Source organism: Anabrus simplex, chromosome 13 (assembly GCF_040414725.1).
Source record: "Anabrus simplex isolate iqAnaSimp1 chromosome 13, ASM4041472v1, whole genome shotgun sequence".
NCBI classification, from domain to species: domain Eukaryota; kingdom Metazoa; phylum Arthropoda; class Insecta; order Orthoptera; family Tettigoniidae; genus Anabrus; species Anabrus simplex.
In genome coordinates this window covers 85,072,021-85,097,503 of record NC_090277.1, presented here as the reverse complement: position 1 = coordinate 85,097,503, position 25,483 = coordinate 85,072,021, and the positions used below count along the sequence as shown (strand labels likewise).

The following is a 25,483-nucleotide window of genomic DNA, read 5'->3' as shown; positions in this document are numbered from 1 at the left end:
AGAAAAACAACAAGAACAGGAACACATAATAGGATAAACAAAATGACTGGTCATAAATGATCAGGTAAGAAAGCTAATAGGAGCTAAATACTGCACCCATATCACACGAAATGATCTCTACCAATAATAACAATGATTTATTACTGAACAGTATCCTCCTTATTCAATACGTTATGGTTAATGTAAATTTTAAAAACTTACATTTCACATTTGTCACATCTATACATGTTTCGATGCTAACTGGATCATCTTCAGTAGATTCCTAAAAACTGACATATACATATTGCAGTTAAAAACATTTAAAATTGAAACAAGAATGATGTTACTGTATAGGCTTTTGGGCTTATGCCCTGTCAACAAAATACGGTGAAATTCTTTACATTTTGCAGAGAACTGTGCTCTGCGTCATCAGAAGAAATCTTGACTGTCCACGAGAAAGCTCTGCATCATCAGAAGAAATCTCGACTGTCCACGAGAAAGCCCTGCGTCATCAGAAGAAATCTTGACTTTCCACGAGAAAGCTCTGCGTCATCAGAAGAAATCTCGACTGTCCACGAGAAAGCACAGTTCTCTGCGAAACGTAAAGAATTTCACCTTATTTTCTTGACACGGCAAAAGCCCAAAAGCCTATACAGTATCATGTCTATAAGTACGGGCCGTGAAAGCATCAATAGCAACAAGAATGATGTTATGAATGTTAAAATGTTCTTAATAAGAAAAAGCTCATGCTCTTATAAGGTCACCTTCAGTGTGCACTGTTATCCACTTGTCGTGATATCCTCTTGATGTTTCATTAGTTAAAAGCCTGCTAATTGGACTAGGCAGTAGCTGATTATTAATTGATATTTCATGAGTTGGTTTGCTGCCAATAATGATTACCATAACTGCATATGTCTCAGTGGTACGATTGCCATCTAAATATCTTCATCCAACGGATCCCGAAAATGAAATAAATTGGGGGATTCAGAGTGAAGTCCTGCGTTCCCTGCATTACGAAGAACATAAGAGCCCCATCAGGTTGAGCAATTCGCACTGACTTTAAGAACAAGCAATTTAACATTATGCACTATGTTGGATGCTTCTTGATGTATCATTCTGAACAGTGGGGTTCCTGCTTGTAATTAGGTGATCTCATTGTATCATTTTAGAATAACTATACTGTATTTTCCATTGTTACAAAATTTGAAAGCAATATCTTAAGTGGCTTTTACAGAATAAATTATTTAGTGAAAGTACTCCACAACTATACCTGACAAGCAAATGATTACTCTAGGTTTCGCCAGACAGTGAGTCAAGGATAGTCCATGGGAAAGGATTAACTGAGTTTCTGGAAAACTCTGGGAGTTATCAGGGAAGTAGATATGAAAAACAATGAAAAACACGTTTTACAGAAAACAAGCGACAAACTCACTCAAGCAGTGGAAAGCTTCTAGAATTTAAGAAGCTAATGTGAGTGACGACCCTGCATTCTTTAGGTCATAACATGAAAAGTACCGTATTTACGCAAATAATCCCCGCACCCTAACGTTAGGAAGGCTGATTTTGAAAACAAAAAATGCTAACATTGATGCCAATAAAACCTGCACCTCCATTTCGTGTCTCAAATTTTTAAAAAATATATATGCGGGTATTATTCGCGTAAATATGGTATTATAGATATCAACGAAATTCCAAAAGTGATTCAAAAAGCATATTTCATAGTACATGAAGAAAAGAAAAAAAAATTGAAAAATGACATTTTTGGACCTCTAAAGGTTAGTCTCAACTTAAGAGACCTAAAGGAAAAGCAGTACACACAAATGGCAGAAAGATGTACGGCAGTCCATAGAATAAAGTGGAGAAAATTTGATGACAATAAGAAGAATAGAGAGAGATAGGAGTTGTTGGAAAAGCTAGTCTTCTGAACAGACTTGTGTGGAAGGACGAGAACTGTTCTTGATGATAATAGGGTTCAGCATCTCTCTGATCACCACTGTGCAGTATGAGAAGACACTCACCCCCCATCTTTCGGCGGCCACATCCTCGACAGAGCGGCCCTCATCAGCTGCCTGTTGTTTGGCGCGCTCTAAAGCTCGCCTCAGCCAGTTGGCACCACCGTCCCCGACATTTTTTGAAGCCAGAGAGACTGAACTAGAAGCAGTTTGAGGTAGTCCACATCCCCCATCCTTCCAGTAGGGGTTCAGCTCGCGATCACTCTGACCTAACTGTAAAACAAGATGCAAAACTCATTTCAGAATACATATTTACATAAAGGAAAATTTTACTGTGATAGAAAAACATATATTTTGACTTTCAGTTAGTAGAATAATAATAATTTTTTTTAATTTTTTTTTTTATTACAAGCTGTTACCATATGAAATGAATTTCATTTAGGTCCGTATTGATGACTTATCACTATCAACAAGGATGAAAAGGTCTATATGATTTTTCACGAGAGTTTAATCCTGATGTAAACAAATAGGCGGAGCACCTTGGGTTTGCACATGGACATATACGTAGTTGATTGGAGAAGCAACCGTCGCACTCATTTGATTGTATGCGAGCTCGAAGAAAATTAGTACGTCACATTAATTTAATTTTATCTTAGTTTATTACATTTAGAGAGTCTGAAAGAGTACGTAATCAAATTAAAATATGGTTGTCATATATACCGGTATGTATCTATATGTTTTTTAAAAATAAAACAGTGATTAAATAACGAGATATGAAGGCAGAAGGCGTGGTGTAATGCAGGAAGTCTTCTCATAGTGAGGGAAAGTCCCAAGCTGTACAGTGTGGAGATAAGGTGTTGCATCTTGCAGCAGCTGTCAGTGTCAGTATTCATAGTGAGAGAAATGGAGCAAGACGTAGGACCATCGCATGTAGTGAACCACAATTCCTAGGCCTTTCCTATCCCATCGTCGCCATAAGACATATCTATGTCGGTGCGACGTAAAGCAAAGTAGCCACCTTCAGTTTAACTACATTGTACAGACTTTTAAAGGACATAGGGTTCCAGTTTGTTAAAAGAGAACGTAAACCTGTGTTAATGGATAGGGAGGATATTGTATTGTGGAGACGGAAGTATTTGCGTGACATTTCAAACAGCTGTCCTAAGATAAACTTCCCTACGTGTGTAATTTTGTGCTCTAGCCTACGATAGCTTTCTTTAATATTCAGAAATGAATAAATAAATAAATAAATAACGTAGGCCCTAATCTTCAGCAGTAGATCACCCTTCAAACCCCTCCGTTTAGTTTCACACAGCTCAAAAACTGTTCCTCGTCTATTTTAGGTGATATGCACAGCACTGTATGTCCAAACACGAGACGTTGACGGAGCGGAGGTCGGTACTACACGCTCAGCGAATCACAACTCTTTCTTTGGCTGAGGCGTGGACATGCCTTGTTTACATCAGGATTAAACTCTCGTGAAAAATCATATACCTATTCAATACTGTATATAATATGTTAATATTATTTATTACATTGGGACTAGTTTCGACCCTTGTATTGAGTCATCTTAAGCCTTAAATTATATATGGAAAAGAACATTAAATGTAACTTGAAAACACCAACACCTAATATAACACTACTGGCATGTCTCTTGCACACGACATCAATTTTAATGGTCTCGTGTGTAACCACAACATATTTCATATAGTGCAGCAAGTTGTGAAATGAACTGCTCTGGGAATGACACTGCGCTGTGGAGACCGTGCTGAAAAGGAGTCATTTGACACACCAGAGGGCTGTGAGTACAAACTGTGTGAAGAGGAAAACTCGAATGTGAGTGAACTTGTAATTACAATAGCACCATAGTTTAATAAATGTAGTTGACAGTTCAAACACACTACTTTTCCGAGTAGTTACTGTATTTACTCGCGTATTAGACCCCTTTTTTCCCCACACTGACAGCCAAGAAAAGTAGAAGGGGGAGGGGGGGTGTCCAATATGCGTTAACCTCAAATTCTGTGTGACTTCTAGGCTATAATTGTACATCTTACAATAACATTTGACACTATTCTTTAACAAACTTAGGAATGTATTCTGAGTATTACTGGCTATTTTTGTTGGAAGGCAGTATTTCTAAAACAAAGGAATAAATGGTAACATGACTTTTAGGCCTACATATAAAGCAAACATCATACATGCCAACTTTCAAAAAGAGAAATCCGGAAGATCCTGAAGTGGAAAATTGTTAACAATACCAATATAAATGGTCCGTTATTGGACATTATAAATTTTCCACCTAACTCATTCCTGGTTGCCAGCGTTTCACCCCCATGTGCTAGGCTGGGCTCATTAGTTGGTACCTAGCACACCTACCAAGATGCATGGCCAGAGCATACTGTGGAGGCCACTGCGCAGGCATCAATAGACAAAGTCTCTCATAGTGCATTACCACTGCCGGTGGCTACAATTAGCCTACGCAGTGGCCTCCACGGTATACACTGGCCATGCGTCTTGGTAGGTGTGCTAGGTACCAACTGATGAGCCCAGCCTAGCACACGGGGGCGAAACACTGGCAACCAGGAATGAGTTAGCTGGAAAATTTATAATGTCCAATAACAGACCATTTATATTGGTATTACAAATTTAATCATTCGGAACAAATATTTCTATATCGTCTATATCAAATTGTTAACACGTGCATGCGTAACAGTCTTGAGATATAATGAAAAAGGACGGCAAGGGGGGAGGGATTATAAACAATACTAAAACAAGTTAAATACAGTAGAACCTCGATGCATCGTTTCCGAAACTGTCGTTTTCCTGTATTCATCGTTCAATTTATTCGGTCCCAAAAATGTTCCATATAAACCAATGTTAAATTTCCCCGCATTTATAGTTTCTCGAACTATTGTTTTATCGCATCGATCGTCGAAAAATGATTTGTCCTCGGTCATAATTTTCCCACATTGATCGAGACGCGCCGCATTGAATTTCTAACTTCTGTGACAACGTCTGAGCTGAGCTGCAGGAGCCGCGCCGTGTTGGGTATCTAACCCATCGTTCACAAAGGGTCTATGGAATCTTTTCCTAAATACAGGTTACTGCCATAATATCCACATATATCTTTAATTTGCAATAAGAGAACTAAACATAATGGTTTTCGATTATTACGAAATGTGTAAAGTGAAACGGCGTAAAAGTCGCGCTTTTTATTTTCATCTCGTAGGCCTACATCATGGTTGCAATATTTTTATACCGTTAGGTATAGTATGAGCTAAATGGTTAGTACTTGTTGGCCTTTTGTTCAAGGGGTCTGGATTGGGTCGAGGATTTTAACTTTCCTTGGTGAATTCAAAAGGTTCTGGGGCTGTTTGTTTGCCAAATTAAACATTATAATTAATCTTAGGTAGGGCCGCGTTTTCATATGCGCGTAGATCGTCTATCATGTGACAACTCGAAAGACCTGCACCCAGCTCCGGAGGCCACGCACCATTATTGTTGTTTTTATAATATTATTTATTATTTATTTACATATTTTACGCCCACATTGGAGCACTGAAATCAATACATTTGAGTTAATTTCTTCTTCTTCTTCTCCCAGAACTTTTTCATCCTCTCCGACCTGGAAGCCCTTTGTGTGTCCGATATAGTATATTGTTTCCGTTCAACTGCTTTTAGTTTGAGACTTATGCTTTTGTTCTTCAAAATCCTCTTCTCTTTTCTGTCTTTGATTTGTTGCCGAGTTATACCCAACTCTTCCAAATCGTCCTGAACTTCTTTGAACCAATTATTATTGATTTTATTCTTCAAAAAGTAATCGAATAGTTGTTTCAATATCCTGGTGTCTGCTAATCTTGATATGTGACAGAAAAAGGAAATTCTTCTTTTACGCATTGTAGATATTATTGATTCACATTCACGATAGACAATGTTGTTAGGCAACAATCTCCACTGTCCATCAACTTGGTGTTTTTTATTAATAATTGTTCTAAGAATTCTTCTCTCAGTTTTCTGTAATTTGTCTGTTGTAGATTTTACATTTAATTTGAATAAAGTTTCACTAGCATAGGTTGCCTCTGGTTTAACTATGGAATTATAGTGTTTCAGCTTAGCGTTTATCGAAAGAGATTTTTTTTATAGGTTGGCCAGGTAAGTCTTTGTGCTTGTTTAAATTTAGTTGTTCTGTGTTCTATTGCTTCTTTTTCATTTGTGTTCCATGTTATTATTTCCCCAAGATATTTGAATTTCTGAACAATTTTAATCTCTTTATTACTGTTCAGCTGAATAACTGGTAAATCAACTTTAAAAGTTGGCATCATTTCTGTTTTTTCAAATGAAATTTGTAATCCCATTTTTTTAGCTATAATTTCTAGTTGTTCAATTTGAAATTTAGCCTCTTCTATTGTATTTGCAAGTAATGCTAAATCGTCCGCAAAAGCAAGGCAGTTGAGTTTAATATTTCTACCGATCTTGATAGTTGGTTGGCATTTCTTGTTCCATTCACGCATAACCTTCTCCAATGCACAATTAAATAACAATGGTGAAAGTCCGTCTCCTTGTCGAAGTCCAGTTCTTATAGTGAATGATTCTGATAATTCACCTCTAAATTTAACTTTTGCCTTCGTATTTTTAAAAGTCATATTAATGAGGTTAACAAGTTTTTGATGTAAGCCAAATTCTTTAAGGCTTTTTAATAATGAGTCACGATGAATACTGTCGTATGCTTTTTTAAAATCTACAAACGTGATGACCAGACCCTTACTTCGAACTCTTTGGTGCTTCATTATCCATTTTAAACTAATGATTTGATCTGGACAGCTTCTACCTGGTCGAAATCCTCCCTGATATTCTCCAAGTTCTTGGTCGAGTTGTTCTTGGATTCTTGTGTATATAATCTTGGATAAAATCTTGTATGTAATATCAAGTAAGGATATCCCCCGATAATTATTTGGATCGGAGCGATCACCTTTCTTGTGCAGCGGGTGGATTATCGCTGTATTCCATTCCTCAGGAAGCTTCTCCGTGTTCCAAATATCAATGATGTATTTATGTAGGTTTTGAATAGTCTGATCATTAGCATTCTTCCATATTTCTGCTACTATTTGATTCTCTCCTGCTGCTTTGTAGTTTTTAAGTGCATTAATTGCCGTTTTCACTTCATTGTAAACTGGTGGTATAATCTTTTGTAATGGAGTTTTATTTTTTGGGTTAGGATCAAATTCTAAATGTTCCACAGGATCCTCACAATTAAGTAACTCTTTAAAGTATTCTGCAAGAATGTTAGCATTATCCTGATTATTGTGTGCCATTTTACCATTTTTATTTCTTAACATAAGTGTGGGAGGGGTAAATTTAGATTGATATTGCTTGAATGTTTTGTAATAGTCTCTTGTTTTATGCTGATTGAATGTTTCTTCTATAGTGCTAAGCATTTCCTTTTGATAATTCCTTTTAATTGTCCTAATTTCTTTAGCTGTTTGTCTTCTGGCATTAATTAGTTCTTCTTGAGATTTTTCCGTTTTCCTCTGTTGATCATTTATCCATGCCTTGTGTCTTGCTTGAATTGCTTTGTCACATTCCTCGTTCCACCACGCATGTTTCTTTCTCCTTTTGATTGGGGCAATTTCTTCAGCTATGGTTTTAAGTTTGTTGATCATTGTCTCTAATTTGTCATTTAAAGGTGTTTTGGATCTCTCTAAATATATTTTATTATTTATTAAGTAACTGGGATCATAATTTCTCCTTGCTTTGAGATGATTATGTTTGTGTTTCCTTTTTGGTGTTAACTTGATTTTTATTTTTGAGATATAATGATCCGAGTCAATGTCTACCCCACGGAGGACTCTGACATTATAAATTTCTTTATGATAATCTTTATCCATGGCAACATGATCAATCTGAAACTCTCCCAATTTTACGTTAGGGCATTTCCATTTCATAAGTTTATGTGGTCGCCTCATGAATCTGGTGGTTTCCAAAACGAGTCTATGATCTGCACAAAGTTCAATTAATCTTTGGCCATTTTTGTTCGTTAATTTATGAGCTGGCCATTTTCCTACAACTGTGCAATACTTCTTTTCTCTGCCTATTTTAGCATTGAAATCTCCAAGTAAGATTTTTATATGCTCATCAGGGATCTTCGCTAATATGTAATCAAGTTCCTCCCAAAAGTTTTCAACTCCTTCTCTATCTTTATTGTTTTTGTCATTTGTTGGTGCATGGACATTTATTAAAGTATAAGTTTTATTCCCTACTTTAATTGTTAGAAGTGCCATCCTCGAAGATTTTGAAGAAAATTCTTCAATTGAGTCTATTATGCTACTATGAACAAGAAAACCTACACCAAATTGAGGGACATTCTTCATTACTCTTTCTCCTGGAGGTCCTTTGTAGAGACGATAACCTCCTGATTCAATTGGGTCCTGGTCTGTGTTCCTAAGTTCTTGTAAAGCCATTATTAAAATAATAATAATAATAATAAATTTACATAACGAAAAATGTCCCAATAGAGTACCCGTATCTTATTATTTTGCTCTCCCCCTACTTTTTATGCCGCCCACATTTATCGTTTTTCCGCATCTGTCGTCATTTTCCCCCCGCCCCCTGAAAAACGAAGCATCGAGGTTTTACTGTGTATGATATGATCACCCCTGAAATTTAGTACACAAAGTAACATTTTGATGAGTGCTCATCTGTTTTCATTTAACACTAGGAACACTTTGCATGATCGTATAAAACAAGGAAATTAAGCAGAACATGCCTCCCGAAAAGAATGATAATATAGTTTCTTAGTTGAATTCATTACGAACACCACTAAAAATACTAAATTGCTCAGAAATTCGTCACATAATTCCACGAGTTTCAGAACTACCGCCGATGTTACACACGCACACAAACAAAGTCTTTCAGCTGCTATTAAGCACAGTGCAGTTACTAAAGTTGTTTTAAATAAATTCACAGCGTGCTACCTTTCACAGACTTCTTTTCTTCAAAATCGCAGCCTGCTACTTGTTTGGAAACATCTCATTGAATGAAGTCGCAGCTGAGGTCGAACAGGTGACGAAAGCATGGTGATAATCAATAATTACCGGTCAAATTTCAAACACTGCCTCTCGTATATTACCAGCTACTATCGAAAGTCAAACAAATCCGATTTGACCGCAGAAAGCGAAACCAAGCGCGGATATTCAAAATCCGTACAATAACGTTGTTCATCCATACAACAGTAAAACACACTCAAAATCCGTACATTTTACGGAAATACCGGAATACTTGGCAGGCATGAAATATAGTCAGTTTCAGTTACTCTTGTATCACGTCATTTGTTTCATCTCATTAACCCCTCTGATGAGGATGACATCAGGAAGGGCATGCAGTCGTAAAAACTTGCTAAAAAGATTCGTCTCACTACAATCAACCCCGTAGAGAAAGAGTATCGTATTATGCAATATTAATACGCAAGAACGTAATGGCAGTCATTTGTGTCTATCAGTTAAGCAGTAGGCCTACCACACAGTAAACCTGATCATTGCTTTAATTTGAATTATCGTCGTCTTGTGCCGCCAACTTCACTGCTACTGGAGCGTCGTCATTCCAAATGACGTCACCTTCACGGCAATCGCGAGAATTCGAGATACCGTCTTTTTGCAACTTAAGAAATAGTTTCTTTCCCGACTATAGAGTCCAAACAGTGAGAATCTATTCACAAATGGTGTCTGGAGAGGGTCTCTGTTTTTCCCAGCTGGTGTGTGTGTGTATCAGAAGCCACCCCTTCTGAATAAAGCCGTGCTGTAAAAAGCGTGCCAACCCACCAGCTGATAACTAGCATGTGTTATGAATTGCACTTCTGAATATAATACATAGTGACTGGAAGCATTCTTTGGATAACTGTGTCTATTGAAAGTCAGATTTCTAGGTATATTTCATGCTTGTTCTCTACATTTATCACATCAGGATTTACCTAAACAGCTGTAACTGAGATATGAGAGACCGCATTGTTTAGGTTAGGTATGCTACTAAGTGCCTGGCTAGAGTCGATGTTTCATGATGGAAAGAATAAAAATAAATAATAGGAAAGCTTGTCGTATTTACGGATATCTACGGGTGTGACGGTAATACGTTTTATTATCATAACATTTATTTTCGCATGTTCGTTACCTCCATTTTTTTTCTTAACGCGTAGTATGTTCTGTTTAATGTCTCTAAAAATCGTAATAGTAGTTAGTGGGGACGTAAAATCAATCCTATTATTATTATTTAGGCACGTGGGTGAGTAAAACAATAGTTATGATTGGATTGTTTTTATCACGTTTTAAACCTAATTCTCTCCAAAGATTATGTAGGCTATATTGGCCCAAGTTATGGGATATTAAACGATCACTTTGTTAATGATCTCACCTGCTATATTAATAGCAACAAACGTGAATATTTCTTAACTTAGTAAACTCGTTTCCTCATCCCGAGGAGGTGCAGTCCCCAATGGAGGGGAGCTGCATGTACCATTTTTACCGCATATCAACTTTCCTGCCATTCTTAAATCTCTGGCAATATGGTACCGGGAATCGAACTCAGGCCTCCGAGAACAGCAGCTAACTATGCTAACCATTACGCTGGCAGACATTCTTAACTACAAAAATCAGACGTACAGCATGACTGATGCATGCTTTAATTGCGTAGGTCAGACATAAAACTATTCACCTAATTGTACATCAACACAGCTGCAGTATGCCTACGCTACGGAGACGATATTTCTTAACTACGAAACACAGATGTACCGCATGACTTTGACGCATTTTTATTGTGCGAGTCGTGCAGACAAAACTATTCAAAAATTTGTGTGATATCATTGGAGCTGCAGTAAGGCTTGTACCCACTTTGAAGTGGAATCGTTGTTCTTCTCTGACGAATTACATTGGGGGGTCTTGTATGCAAGATTTATTTTTTTCATTTTCTTTGTCCCAAAATGCCGGGGGGAGTCTACTACGCGAGGCGGTCTAATGCACGAGTAAATACAGTATTTGATTTATGTTCCACTGATGTCTTATGGTCTACAAAGATGTCTAGAAGGAGGAAATTTTGTCCTGTAGGAATTTTTTGACACATCAGTAAATCAACCAACAAGATATACAAGATGGAGAAGATTAACATTAGTAACAGCCTGTGACCCCCTTGCCTTGTGGTTAGTATATGCCAGTGTTCAACATCCTAATATGGAGACAGAGAAAGAGAAATAAACACAACCTTCTCAGTTTATGAGCTATTTCCTTGAAAATTTTACCAAACTGTCAGCAAATGAACATCTTTTTTATAAAATAAAAAAATGTGATCAGTTACACATTCTAAGGAATCCAGACGAGCACATAATTCTAAGGAAGTAGTCCTACTGTAAATTGAAAAAAAAAAAATCTTCTCAGTTACTCAAAATGTAAATAGAATACTGAGAGCACTGACCAAACTTCTTTCTTAACATCTCAGTTTGTTGATATAAAATGTGTTCCCAGTCCTACGTTTCACAGTACCCATTCACATATTTACCTACTTACATCAGAAAACTACTGAGTATATCAATATGCAACAGAAATTAAGACCTAGAATCCTTAAACCAGATCTGCTTTTATGCAGTGCAACAAGCTCACACAGAAGAACGTTAGGAAAAGGGTAGGCGAGAGGGTGGGTGTCTTAACCACGTCCACAGGGAGTTGGGCAACTCTCTTGGCAAAATAGGGTAAAGAAAAACTCAAATTTGAACCAGATACACCATAACACTCCTACAAATATAAAATGAAATTGCAAGGAGTTTCTTACATTGTCTAGCATATATTTTTCTTTTTCCCGCTTCAGTTCAGCTTCTGATTTTGTGCGGGTCTTCTCCCTCAGTTCATCCCGTGTGACGCAGGGAAAGAGGCCTGGCATGTTCATCCACTCATCTCGCTCCTTAGTCTGGTTAGTAGCGCTCTTGGAAGGCTTGTCAGGGTCCTTCTGCTCTCTGCTGCTGGGTGCAGTGTCCTTCTTCTCGACCCACTGCTCTTCCTCTGAACTGCTCTGAAACATTCCCGACATCTTTATACGTCTGTTCTGAGCAAAAACTCGAGACCAACATAAAGTGCTACTGATGAATAACTACGGGTCTTATTTTATGGTGAATAAAAATCCTAAATTTTGGTATAAAAGTGGGATTAATTTAGGTACTATTTTGCATAAAATGAATGATGGATATACTTGTCGTTAGAACATGAAGGGAAGCTGTCTGAAACTTTTACTGTAAAATCTGCAGTAAAACAAGGATGTCTACTGTCGCCAATCTTTTTTATCATGACACGGGATTGTATGCTGAGAGAGGCAACGAACAGAAAGTGCGGCATTCAGTGGGGATTAAATAACCGATTGGAAGAACCTGATTATGCGGATGATCTCTGTCTTCTTGCAAGATGTTTTTGGGACATGGAAATCAAACTGAATGACTTAAAAATAGAAGCTAAAGAAGTAGGCTTAAAGATTAATAACAAAAAAACTAAGGAAATGCACTTAAACCATCGTAACAATTCTAGCTTGACTCCAGATGGAGTGGATATAGAAAAGGTAGAGAAATTTTTCTACTTACAAAGCACGGTAAGCCAGGATGGAGGTGCTTTTAGAGATGTGGTGAGTTGTATAAATAAAGCCAAAGGAGCTTTTGCACAGTTATGATCAATATGGAAATCCCCTCACATTTGTATAAAAATGAAGCTAAGGATATTCAACTGAAATGTTAAATCTGTGTTACTGTATGGAAGCGAGACCTGGAAAGTGAGCAAAGGTTACAGACTTTTATAAATCGGTGTTTGAGGTACATTATGAGAATATGGTGGCCAAAGACCATCTCAACAAAGACCTTTGGGAGGCCACAAGTCAAAGTCCCATACAGGAACAGATAATAAGAAAATGGAGAAGACCACAAGAAAGTAACAGAGGCATTGGACTAGAATCCACAAGGTAGTCGCAGACAAGACAGACCGAGGATTACCTGAAAGAGAACCACAGAAAGGGAGACTGCTGGAATTAACAAGACATGGAGGGAGGTAAAAGCATTGGTGGCAGATAGAACAAGCTGGAGAAATTCGTTGAGACCCTATGTTCCACCTGGAATGAAAGGAAATAACTCAAGTATGTCAATTGTGCATAAAAACAAAATAGCTTTACAGCCCTCCTGGTGCAATACAAGTTATTGTGTATTTCTACAAACACAACAGATATGAACTATCAAGGGAACTTTGAGACTTTCATACTTTCAACAACAGGTACAGTACTTAAAATTATCAATTACATCATCATCTCACCCGGACGAGCACATAATTAAGACCTGATCCTAGGCACTAAAACCCATGCACTAAATAAACATACATCTGCATTACAGACTGTTATGCCTTTCAGCATTCAGTCTGCAAGTCTCCATGAATTAACTAAATCTGTAACTAGGTCTGTGGCCTCACTTAGCTCCATATCTCTTATCTTTAACTTATTAAAAATAAGTTTAACAATTGTCACCTTGATCTCCCTCTCTCTCTCTCTCTCTCTCTCTTACCCTCCAGGACCAAGTCCATTATTCTCACAGGTAACATATTCTCCTCCATTAGTTTCACATAACCCCACCACCAAAGCTAGTTTAACACTAAATAAATAAAATAATAGATATTACAAGTGAAATGATAATGCAGAGAGGAATTAATGTACAAGAACTTCACTTTACGACTAAACATTAGGAAAACAAACTCACAGAAGTAGATGAAGAGGAGGATTTCCTTTCTCTCTTCTTTTTCTTCTTCTTTTTCTCTTTCTTATCCTTCTTTTTCTTCTTCTTTTCCCTCCTCATTTCTTTGGCTTCAGCTTTAAGGCGAGCATCGACTGATGGCAAAATCCATTTGTCTTCTCCTCGTTCTTTCCGCCTTTCCTCCACTTGCTTCCTTTTGTTATAGTCTGCTTCAGCCTGAAAAGAGATCAGAAGTACAGACAAAGAAATAATACAATGGAGATGGAATAAACTCAACATTGGCTGTTTCAAAAGTGTATGCTGTAATACATGCGTTGCATTTTTTCTAAGTACCTTCAATTATGGCCTAGTTTCATACAATAACAGTGTGCATATAATCAGTGTTTTAAAGCTGCAAAAGAAGGCAATGCTCATTCAGACTCAATATATGCTCTTCTTTAGTTATTGTCCCATTCTAATATATCACATTTGTGTATAAACTATTAATACTTTACATAAAGACTTAACCTTTCAGAACACCACACATTCATCCAATACTAGACATTCCTATCAGATTAATTTACCCCAGTCCATTACCACCATTACACGACATCCTCAGAGGCCTGGTAGAGAACAGAAATTTAAGATTCGAAGGAGGGCTGGCACAGTTGAAAAGGTACATGCAGGGTACCTTCCTTGGGGGTATGACTATTAAAAGCTGCTCCACCTCAGGAAGAGGACACAGATTTATAGTTTACCCATGTTTAGACTGCGCAAACTTGGAAATCTCACACCATCAACCATTAAAATCTTTTAAGGTTGTGGTGGTAATTATTGTTTTAAGAGGAAGTACAACTAGGCAACCACCCTCTATATAACACTAACCAGAGAGAAAAAATTGAAGGTATCCGACACTTCAAAAAATGAAGGTATCGTCCAAAGGACGACAAGGGCCACAAAGGGCGTGAAAATTAAAGACTCCCTAGACCTCACAACCTAATGCGGCCGGCGTCGGAAAAGAACAAGATTTGACAAAGTGAGGTTGGATAAGATGAAAGTGAGGAGCCTAGCACAAGTAAGTGGAAACAATGCCATGGGTCTCAAGTTGAGACCCCCTGCGGCCCCTTTTAGTCGCCTCTTACGACAGGCAGGGGATACTGTGGATGTTATTCTACTACCCCCCACCCACAGGGATATAAAAGCTTTTAAGGACCTTTGCAAATGATTGTTGGTCAATCCATGGTAATAATCCATTCATGTTTGGAAGCTGACTGGCTTGACCTCAAGTGATTGCAATACAGTTTATTGAACTGCATTCCAATGTATAAGACTGCACTATATCAATAACAACCTTCTTTGCATAACTTCTTTAATGAGATAGGCTATAGAGCAAAAACAATAGGTCAAAAACATAAACAGAATATCACTTGGCAACCGTAACTAAGTAACTACATACACTGCATCCCTCCGCCACTAGTTTGAAACAAAATAATAATAATACAGCTTAAATACATAATTATTTAATTACAATAATAGCCCATTGGGTGGTTTTATTACTCGGCGAGATCTTGAAAATGTGTTACGCAGACATGTCCCATTGGTCTTCGCAGCAACCTTTCTCCGTTCTCGTCCTTCACTTGCGGATTAACTGCTGTGTCTTGATTCGAAGTCGACTCTTCTGGACTCACTTCAGCAAGCCCAGCGTTCTTTGCATCACTGTTATCATCATCATCACCTTTATTTGGCAGTTTAACATCACTGTAAAATTCTCCTATTCTAATAATCTGATCAGTGTGCCTCTTCCAAATTACATTTTAGTGATTTGCAAGCTCACACAAATAGGTTCTTCTTCCTAAAACTTCAGTGACAATTGCTCTAATCCACGACACCTTATTTACATCTCGATAATCCCTTGCATAGCTTTTCTAATGAGATATGGAGTAAAAACAACAGGACAAAAACATAACTTTTATTTTCAATTGGCTTTAAGTTGCACCGGCACAGGTAGGTCTTATGGCAACAAAGGTATAGTAAAGGGTTGAGTGAGAAGGAAGCGACAGGTACAGCCCCAGCATTTGCCTGGTGTGAAAATGGGAAACCATGGAAAACTATCTTCAGGGCTGCCGACAATGGAATTTGAACCCACTATCTTCCAAATGCAAACTGATAGCTAAGAAATAGTTTTATAAACTGATTATTTTTTATATACCACAGCTCTTAAATCAATGATCATAGTTATTAGAGTGTAGTTGTGTTTTGAACGATGTTGTTTTCTATTATCTTGTGGACAAAAACTATTGCGTGTAACTGCTCCTGCTCCTCCTCCTGGTCTTTTCCCAGTTACCTGGGTTCGGCATTTTATACGTATTTTGTCAATTTTTACAGCTGGATGCCCTTCCTGACGTCAACCCTCAGTGGAGGGATGTATAGACTATTGTCGCTCTTTGTGGTGGTTTGTAGTGTGATGTGTTGTATATCGAGACAAACAAAAACATACAGTGTTACAAATCTAAAATATACTTCTTCTGCATCCATTCCCTTTTCCAAATTCTCTCTGGGTAGGTTAGTGTACCAAAGCCCTCCACCTTACTCGATCTTTCCATCACTCCTCTTCTAGTACTTTATGAACAACCACAACCACATGGCATGACAAAAAGGCTTGTTAGCACCAGGGTGAAAGAGCACATCAGGTCGGTAAAGAATGTCGCTCTTTCATCCTCCACGGAGAACGCTATAAGCCAGTCTGCCATAGCAGAACATTTCTACAGTACAGACCATGAAATCCTCTTTGACCAGGCGACGGTCATCACGCCTGTAAAAGATTTCGATGCTCATCTTGTGAGGGAAGCCATAGAGATACAGCTACACGCAAATAACATCAACAAGGAAGATGGCTTCAAGTTATCAAATACATGGAGACCTGTACTGCAGAAATACATGCATAACACCACCATGGCACAGAGGGTCGCACTCAAACTGTCGACAGAGGGTGGTGAATCAGTAACTTCCCTCCCAACCACCACAGCACAGCGCCACGATCCTTGAGACCAGTTAGTGGGGTAGGCCGTGGATAGTATGGTCATGACTTCCATGTTCCTTCGGAGAATTTCTTTGCTCACTGTCGGAGGCAAAACTACACATGCCCTGATGAAGGCCAATGCAATTTGGCTGAAAGCTTGGCTTTATTATTAAATAAATATATACATATAGTGGCTTTAATCCAGTTCATTTATTTGTTTATGTTAATACAATGAGCCATGAAAACCTACGTTCATTAATTAAGCCCTAATGTAGATCGGTATTCTCCCTAGAACCTGTTCAATGGCCGGACCGCCCTGTCGTTTTTACAGACCGCCCGATTAACATAACCGAGATATATGCTAGTTCCATAATATTAATATATATTTGAGTCACTGGGTGTTCAAAATATAAATGCTGTAAAACTGTTTGTTTACATGACAAATCTTCATTATTGTCAGAATAACTGCCTCAATTACATCGGAGTTTAAATGTTAACGTGACTACCACATAGTGTTGTGCGCGAGTGGTGCCTGGATTGGCGTGGAATCGCAATGAAGTTCAAAATACTCTTATGTCTTGTTTATGATAACACTAAAATAGTTCTATTTTGCACTTAATGTTTACGTGTCCGATATTGTTTTTTTGTTGTTGTTGTTTTGTTTTTTTGCTAGTGGCTTTACATCGCAATGACACAGATAGGTCTTATGGCGGACAATGGGATAGGCCTAGGAGTTGGAAGGAAGCAGCCGCGGCCTTAATTAAGGTACAGCCCCAGCATTTGCCTGGTGTGAAAATGGGAAACCACGGAAAACCATCTTCGGGGCTGCCAACAGTGGGATTCGAACCCACTATCTCCCAGATGCAAGCTCACAGATGCGCGCCTCTAACCGCACGGCCAACTCGCCTGGTACTGATATTGTTAATACCCTGAGAAGAATAAAGTGAAATTTTATCATATCCAATTTTTACACCCTATTTCTTGCCTGGCTACTCATTCCGGACACCTGGCTGATGAAACCTTTCTGGGGAGAACACTGCAAATTAACTGTGCGATAGTAAAAACAATAAATATTAACGGGGCATATCCATTATTAACCCAATGCGTTAATTTCATGATCTCAGTCAATACGGACCAATATAGCGCCAAAAAAAAGGGTCAAATTTCTTAATTTATGCTATCAGTCAATTGTAGACAATTATAATCCTCACTGCCACTTCTCTCAAATTTGTTAAGACGGAAGCCATTCGTTTTACCCATTAATAATTGCGTGGAATAATGTCGTGGAATGACATTAGTAGATGAATCAGTTTGAATGGTGTCTTTAAAAGTAGGAAAGATCACAATATGAAGATAAAGTTGGAATTCAAGAGGACAAATTGAAGCAAATATTCATTTACCGGAAGGGGAGTTAGGGACTGGAGTAACTTACCAAGGGCGATGTTCAATAAATTTCCAATTTCTTTGAAATCATTTAAGAAAAGGCTAGGAGAACAACAGATATGGAATCTGCCACCTGGGTGACTGCCCTAAATGCAGATCAGTACCGTCATTGAAATTGAGACCTTAATGGCTTTTCTCAGTTTCTCTGGATCTTATTTATGGTTCATTATTGCACAATATTTCTTGGACAGATTCATGATATCTGATACAACTAAATTAAATTACTTTTTTAAATCTAGAATGTCTTGCCTGGTGGGAAAACGGGAAACCACGGATAAACATATTCAGGGCTGCCGGCAGTGGGGTTCGAACCCAGCATTTCCCGAATGTAAGTTCACACTACGCGCCCTTAACCACAGGGCCAACTCGCTCAGTGTTATTGGACTTTTACGAACCTGAAGGTAATAGGGGTGGCCTAAGAAGTGCTCATTTTTTAACGTATACCTCTATTCTTCTAAGTTTTGGAATAATCCCTCCAACTACCGTTAAGAGGGGCTGAGTAAAACCCTTCGATGGTGGGAGCCAATTCAGTACTGTGATCTGGGTAACACAATTATCGTGAATTATAGTGGAATGTGGCCTCCTTTCAGTAGATAGGCTATCCGAGTGAAACTAGTCATAAGGGATTAGATTTTGTCCAGGTGTGTGTGTTTCAGTTTATTAGAATTCACCCAACAAAAGAGGCTAGACTTCGTTCTGGTATATGAGATAGGAAGCAATGACCGTTCAAGTGTTTTCTTTCTTAAAATAGCAATCGCAAACACTCAACACATTCATTTTGTACATAACATTAAACAGCTCAAGACCAAGGTGAATCTTAATTTACAACTCATATATGTCATGCTGTAACTTAACCTAACCTGCAGTTTTGTTCACAGACAGGGAGCAATAACAAAGAGGATGTGCGTCTACTTAAAAACGCGAAGTTTTCAGTCACGTTCCGTTTCACGATACCTTTTCTAATAGCAGGTCTCTAGCCATTCTCTTCTCTTCGCGAGCATGTTCCTTAACTCTGGAACTTTGAAAATTGACATAAGCCATTCTCACAGGCCAAAAACTAAAAACAAACAGGCAAAGAGAAGAGTTGCAAACAGGTCTTCTTCTTCTTGTATGTATACAAACAGGCAAAGAGAATATGCAAACAGGTCTTTCCCCTCTTTTCACTTTTAATCACGGGACAAGCATTAAACTGAACTGAGTTTTTACTTTATACCACGCAATTCGAGGTAAAAATGAAAAATGAGACGATTTGAAGTGTGCACACAAAATTATCATTTAATTCTATAATATAAAGATATGTTGCGACTTCCTAGGATAGGTGGAAGTATCTTCAAAGCTAGTCTTTGATTTCATTTTCTCGGAGGAATAACTGGGGCACCATTGATATTGGTGTTCTGTGGTTGTTGCTCACTTGATCAGGGGGGTGAAACTCTAATAGGGCTTTTGGTTCCAATCTGTAGTTAGCTTCAGGTAGTTTCAGTCTCTTTTTCTAGATGGCGCTGGAGGTCATTCATAACGTGTAAATAGTTATATACACGTTCTGTAGATGGCACCCAAGTAAGCATGAAATGAGCGTTGTTAATAATTAAAGGCAGTTTGTCTCGAAGTCAAGTATTTCAAGTATTTCAAGTCTAACCTCAATCAGTGGGCCCTTCTAACAAATTAATTAGTCATAAAACGTCAAGCATTGTGGAGATAATATTGCTGAATTGCATCAAATTCGATTTTACCCAATCGATTAACCTTGTTCGAACTTATATCGATTTTAATCGATAGTTCCCATGATGCTACAGTATTTGTGTTGTTTGAATTCCAAGTGCTCGTGCTTGTGCTGTATGTGCTGTAAATCTTCGCTCCTTGTGCTTGTTTATTTGAAATATATCTTCGCCAGTCCTCCTGAAATCCTGTATTTCCTGTTTGAGTACACATCAGGGGCTGAAAGCTGAATGGTTCTATTAATGTAGTTCTATATATTTCCTGTCTCAGTGCATTTAGTTCTGTTATTTTTATTTTCATGTGGTACTTGGTTATTGATGTGATACCCCATTTTCTTGCATATGGTGTGCTCTGTTGTCTTGCTTTCGAAGGGATTTCTTATTTGTTATAATATCAGCTTTGTGTAATGTGTCAATCATTCATTTGAAGTTAAAGCTGCTTTGAGGTGTGTGGTTATGTTCTCAGTAACATAGTATGCCATACGAACTAGGGGTATCAGATCATTATTTACAACGTAGTAAGTACTTGGAAATAAAAATATATGAATTACAATGTATTGGGCATGGAAGTAGTAGAACTGCATTATTATCGCCGTTTGGGCGAGGGGCTGGGAAAGGAGGGGGAGGAGCCGTAAGCATACCCGGTTGTGCGTCACTGCCCCGGATGTGAATTCTCCGCGCTATCTGTTGATAGTAATACTAAGGTATTGCATCAGAATGCACACTGTGGCGCTATCTCGGAAAAGAGACTAAAACTACTAGCGCCAAGTGGCTTGGAACCGAAATTTATCATTGAGTTTCATCTCTATTCTATTCTATCCTCTTTGCACTTGATCATATGGATATGGATATGGATATTCTCTTCGATAAATGGGAAATGGTTGGTACTGGTATTGTAATGGTATTGAATTTAGACTGGAATGCTACACTGTTTTGTATGTAAATTTGTGTTGTAAATTTTATAAATAAATATATATTCAGTGATGTTTCATGTTACAAGAAATTTGTATCACCTGGAAAGCTAGTTCTTACTTGCTGTTAAAGGGGGTACATTCTTGAAGTCCGGCTTGTTTTAATATAATAGGTCGTAATGATTGACTGATTTAATAAATAAGTTCGCGAATTGTGATTTTACAGGTTTATTTTTGTATTTTTCTCATTACTAGTTTTTTGAGTCAGGATGTCTGAATTGATATCGAGCGAGAAGGGTTTTACTGGGAAGAACATTCCATTTTTTTGGACGGGGAGGAATGAACAGGCACATCTAGGTTTTACCAAATACAGGTTTTACGCCAGAAAGAAGAAAATGACTATTTATTTAATTGAGTTTCAATGCATATATATATATATATATATGAAGAGTGGTTGTTGAAGGTATGATTATTATTAAATGAAGTACCGGTACCGTGCTATAGAACACATTTTGTGCGTGCTAATAATACTTAACGTACTTGTAAATTTGTTGATAATGGAAGTGAAAGATTGTGTATCGAGCAGCATACTGCGTAAATTCATAACTTCGAACCATTCTCGGACAGTTTAATCTATACACAAAATTGAAATGAGTTCTTCGATCATATCAGTGGTTAATGTTACTAATTACTGCCAATAGTTGCGTCGGGACTGTGATATAATAATATGCCCAGCATTATGTTCAGATGAGTGCGGAAAATCCCTGAGAAAGACCGCAGTCATAATAAACATGACAAAACCTGGATATAAACTTAGGGTAGGCTAACTGTAGTTTACTATGCAGTATATGGTGTATAGTACGCGAACCATTTCTTGAGCCCTATAGTTCCCATTCAGCACTATGGATCTCAGGGCTCAAGAAAAGGTTTGTGTGCTATAGTTGACCAGTGTGCTATGAAGGTGGATTTCTAATAAAACAATGTTCAGGAATTATTTTATAATAATAGCCAATGGCCAGACACAGGATAATATGAGATTTATTTTTATTTGGTTCCATACAAAACTATAGCACTCAAGTCTGTTAAGCATACCTCATTCATTGCTTTTCTTTACTACATTCACATAGTGACTTGATTCATTTTTCACATTTATCAAAGTGATATTTTTCGCAATTTTTCATACACAAGTCACACACACACACACACACACACACACACTTCTCGTTCGGTTGGTGAAACGAGGTATTGTTTCAGAATCTATGGTGGAAACCATGTACTGCTAGATGTGTTATGGCATTCCTCTTTTCTTGATTGGGTCTTGTCCAGTTTCTGTCCAATATGACATCTGTTCAGTAGAAATCTTTGGAGATCTCATTCTTATTCTCTTCGTTTTATGTTCTGTCATATGTGAAGTAGGTAGAAGGTAGTGACATACTGCACCTAATATCTTCAGTAAGGAAGGTCTCTTTCGCCGATTCATAGACCAGACAATTAGGGGTTACTTTTGAGATGCCAAATGTTGCATTTTAAAAATCTGGCCCTTACTATTTTCAGCGCTGCAAGTTCTGACACTTTAAGACTGCCCCCCAACTCAGTTCTATGCCATATGTAGTTTCTGGCATTATTTTTGTTTGGAATAACTTCATAACAGTTGATAACGATAGCCTGATGAGTCCCTTTATGTCATAGATTGCTCTAATCGCTGCAGGAATCCTTTCCCTTATATAAAACCTGTAGGACAGTCTCGTGGTCTGCAAAGAGATACCCGAATATCTGAAGCTGTTCGCACTCTGTAGGTCCTTTTTTTCAAAAGTTATATTGTCCTCTTTTGCCACCCTTCTGCCTCTTCTGAATATCATCATTACTGTCTTCTTATTTATCCCAAAATAATTTTCTGGTGCCCACATTTGCTTGTTATCCATTGCTCTTTGAAGATCTTCTCTGTTCTTTGACTATATAGTATAACTTCAGTTCCATAGATTTCTTGCATATTGTCTAAGAATTGTTTCAGTTTGTAATAAATACGGTAATTGTGGTGTTTGAAATAGCACGTGTTAACTTCTTCATTGTCTAGATTGATGCTTTCACAGCCTGTAATTGTTGATAGTGACATAATCAACATGGATGGTAAAATTTGTTGACTTAAAGATTACATACAACAGATTCAAGCACTAAAGATAATTAAATACAAAATTATAAATTTACTTTCTTTCCATAAAGTGTAAGCCTCCGTGGCTCAGACGGCAGCGCGTCGGCCTCTCACCGCTGGATACCGTGGTTCAAATCCCGGTCACTCCATGTGAGATTTGTGCTGGACAAAGCGGAGGCGGGACAGGTTTTTCTCCGGGTACTCCGGTTTTCCCTGTCATCTTTCATTCCAGCAACACTCCGTTCTCATTTCATTGCATCTGTCATTCATTAATAAATCACTTTGGGAGTGGCGACCCCATCGTACTAACAGCCTATATCTGCTTCATTCATTACATCCCTGACCCGGTCAATGATTGGAAAACAGGTTGTAGGTTTTCATTTTTCCATAAAGTGTAATGACAAATCCAGTGGCCGAGATCCTTTACGTTAAATGTCTTCTATATACTTGTTTATGAAGTAGGGCCTATGCTTTCTCCAGAAGTATTTTCTTTCTTTCATTCTTCTCTTAGCATTTCCCTGTATTTTAATTCTCTTATTATACTTGTAATTTGTTGTAGGTTCTTATACCCATGTAATAGTACAGGTAACCTGTGGGGTGGAAATTTTAGTACTTGTTTATTTCTCTGTATTATAATTGTAAAACACTTGTGTACGTTAACCATTGAACCATACACCGCGGCACTGTATGCCCTTGGGAAGTTTTAATTCGCAGTAATTTGGTGTTAGCAACCCCTATAATCTCCTACCTCTGTGATTTTTCTTTCACCTTCGTACTTTCTCAGCTTGTGCGCTAATTCTAACGAGCGAAGACTGCTTGTATATCAAAACATATGTTTGGGGCATACTGTTTCCTGGTGTATGTTTAATCATTTCTGTGTAGCCAGTTTAGATTTTAATGCTTTGTACCTTTGTACTTTGCGTTAAGAGTATTTGAAGTCGACTGCTTTGAAAGCGGTGAACAGATTTGACCAGAATCATGTACCGGTAGGTCTGAGCCTTTTGTTGATGAAGTAGGGCCTATGCTTTCTCCAGAAGTATTTTCTTTCTTTCATTCTTCTCTTTTTTGATGCTTTAGACGATGATGGAAATAAACATCGTTGAAGATGATGATAGGAGTAGAATATGTATTTTCCCTTTGTGCTTGAGATGATCTTTTCTCGTCGGCAGAAGAATGAATGATATCTTGGGTATGACAAGGACTGGAAATCTCATCAATACAGAGAGGAATTCGCCTTTATATTGTGTAAAAAATGGTATTTCAATACCCAGTCAGCCAACAATATTCAGTCGCAGGTCTGGAATATGTAACGACTGTCCAAAGATTCTAAAATCACAATTACCTGCAGTGAACAAAATATATTCGTATGCAAAAGCTATATGCTGGAGTTAAACCCTAATTCTGCAAACTGAATCTTGATAGTACGAAAAATCAAAAGGTAGAATTTTGTTTGGACCTTTTTATTTCATTACTAGTGATTGCAGGGCTGTTCTAATTTGCAAATATATATTCGTGTATTGAAAATAATCCATTTCACTGATTTCATGAAATTTTAAAATAAATCGTAAGTCTGAATGTGTAAATTACGTGAAGCTTTTTTTTGTGGGGTACTTGGTGCCCCGGTGTACGGTTACTGTCCCTGAAACATGGGTGTATGGTTCCAGGGTTAATGGTATTCAGGCCAGTCAGCTTGAAAAGTCTTGTATATAAGCTCTGGGGGAACAAGGCCTGAATTCGCCGGCACAGCTATGACGACATACTTACAGGACCTCTTGGATAGGAGGGGTTTTGGGTGGGGAGAAATTAAAAGACACAGAAGAAGTATCCCCTTTTACTTTCAATCTCTTCACTTTCTTTTACCTCCCGCCTGTACTTCACTGGCATCCATTTCACCCAGAATACGTAGTTATTCCACTTACAAATTTGCATATTATACTAATTTTACTTACCTGTTATAAATTCCTGGCAACAGGCCGTCTTGAACCAGCGATTTTCATCTCCATAGTCCATCGGTTTATCCACTCAAACAAGTTATAATATGCGCACTTTTTAGTGATAGATTTTTGTACTCGTTGGAGAAGTAGGAAGGGTTCCGTTAATACTGCCAACTGAATGGAAATGAAATCTGAATTGAATCGATAATATGATCGATCGATATGAATTTTATAAACCTTTATTATTTTAAGCAAACAACTGTATCACACACACAATATATAATACTATATAACATATCCCGTTGTGAAACGTGTTCCTAGCATGAATTCTGTAGTTTGGCTTTGCCGTGTAAACAACAACAGAAAGAGTACTTAAAGTGTACGCCAGATGGCGCACAGCGATGATAAGCGATTCTTAGTTTGTGTTTCAAAGGTTGCCAATACGAATCTTGAAGATAACCGAAGTCAACCACTTCAACACTAGGGTGTAAATCTATCACTAAAAAGTGCGCCGATAGTACTTGATGATTTGAGGTGTAAACGATGTATATATAGATACAGATAGTACATTTTCAGTAACAGAGATGACATCGCAAGGTAATTAATATTTACCCCAAAAGATCACTCCGTCATTAATGTCTCTTTTACGAACC

General features: G+C 37.9%; 2 protein-coding genes across 3 annotated transcripts in view; one reads left to right on the top strand and one right to left on the bottom strand.

Moving 5' to 3' along the window:
- The window catches only part of LOC136884948 (CWF19-like protein 2), a 63,174-nt gene extending 43,977 nt beyond the window's left edge, over positions 1-19,197 (bottom strand). Inside the window, exons 1-4 of the mRNA XM_067157283.2 lie at positions 19,076-19,197; positions 13,687-13,896; positions 11,739-11,975; positions 1,998-2,204 (exon numbers count right to left, since the gene is read on the bottom strand). Of these exons, the coding sequence (XP_067013384.2) occupies positions 1,998-2,204; positions 11,739-11,975; positions 13,687-13,896; positions 19,076-19,162 (741 nt within the window). The 5' untranslated portion in view covers positions 19,163-19,197. The remainder of the gene's footprint in view (positions 1-1,997; positions 2,205-11,738; positions 11,976-13,686; positions 13,897-19,075) is intronic.
- Positions 19,198-20,673: 1,476 nt separating this feature from the next.
- Positions 20,674-25,483, top strand: part of LOC136884691 (uncharacterized) — a 44,378-nt gene continuing 39,568 nt past the window's right edge. For both annotated transcript variants that reach the window (XR_010861406.2, XM_067156963.2), the window contains exon 1: positions 20,674-20,716. The gene's annotated coding sequence lies outside the window, so the exon portion shown is untranslated. The remainder of the gene's footprint in view (positions 20,717-25,483) is intronic.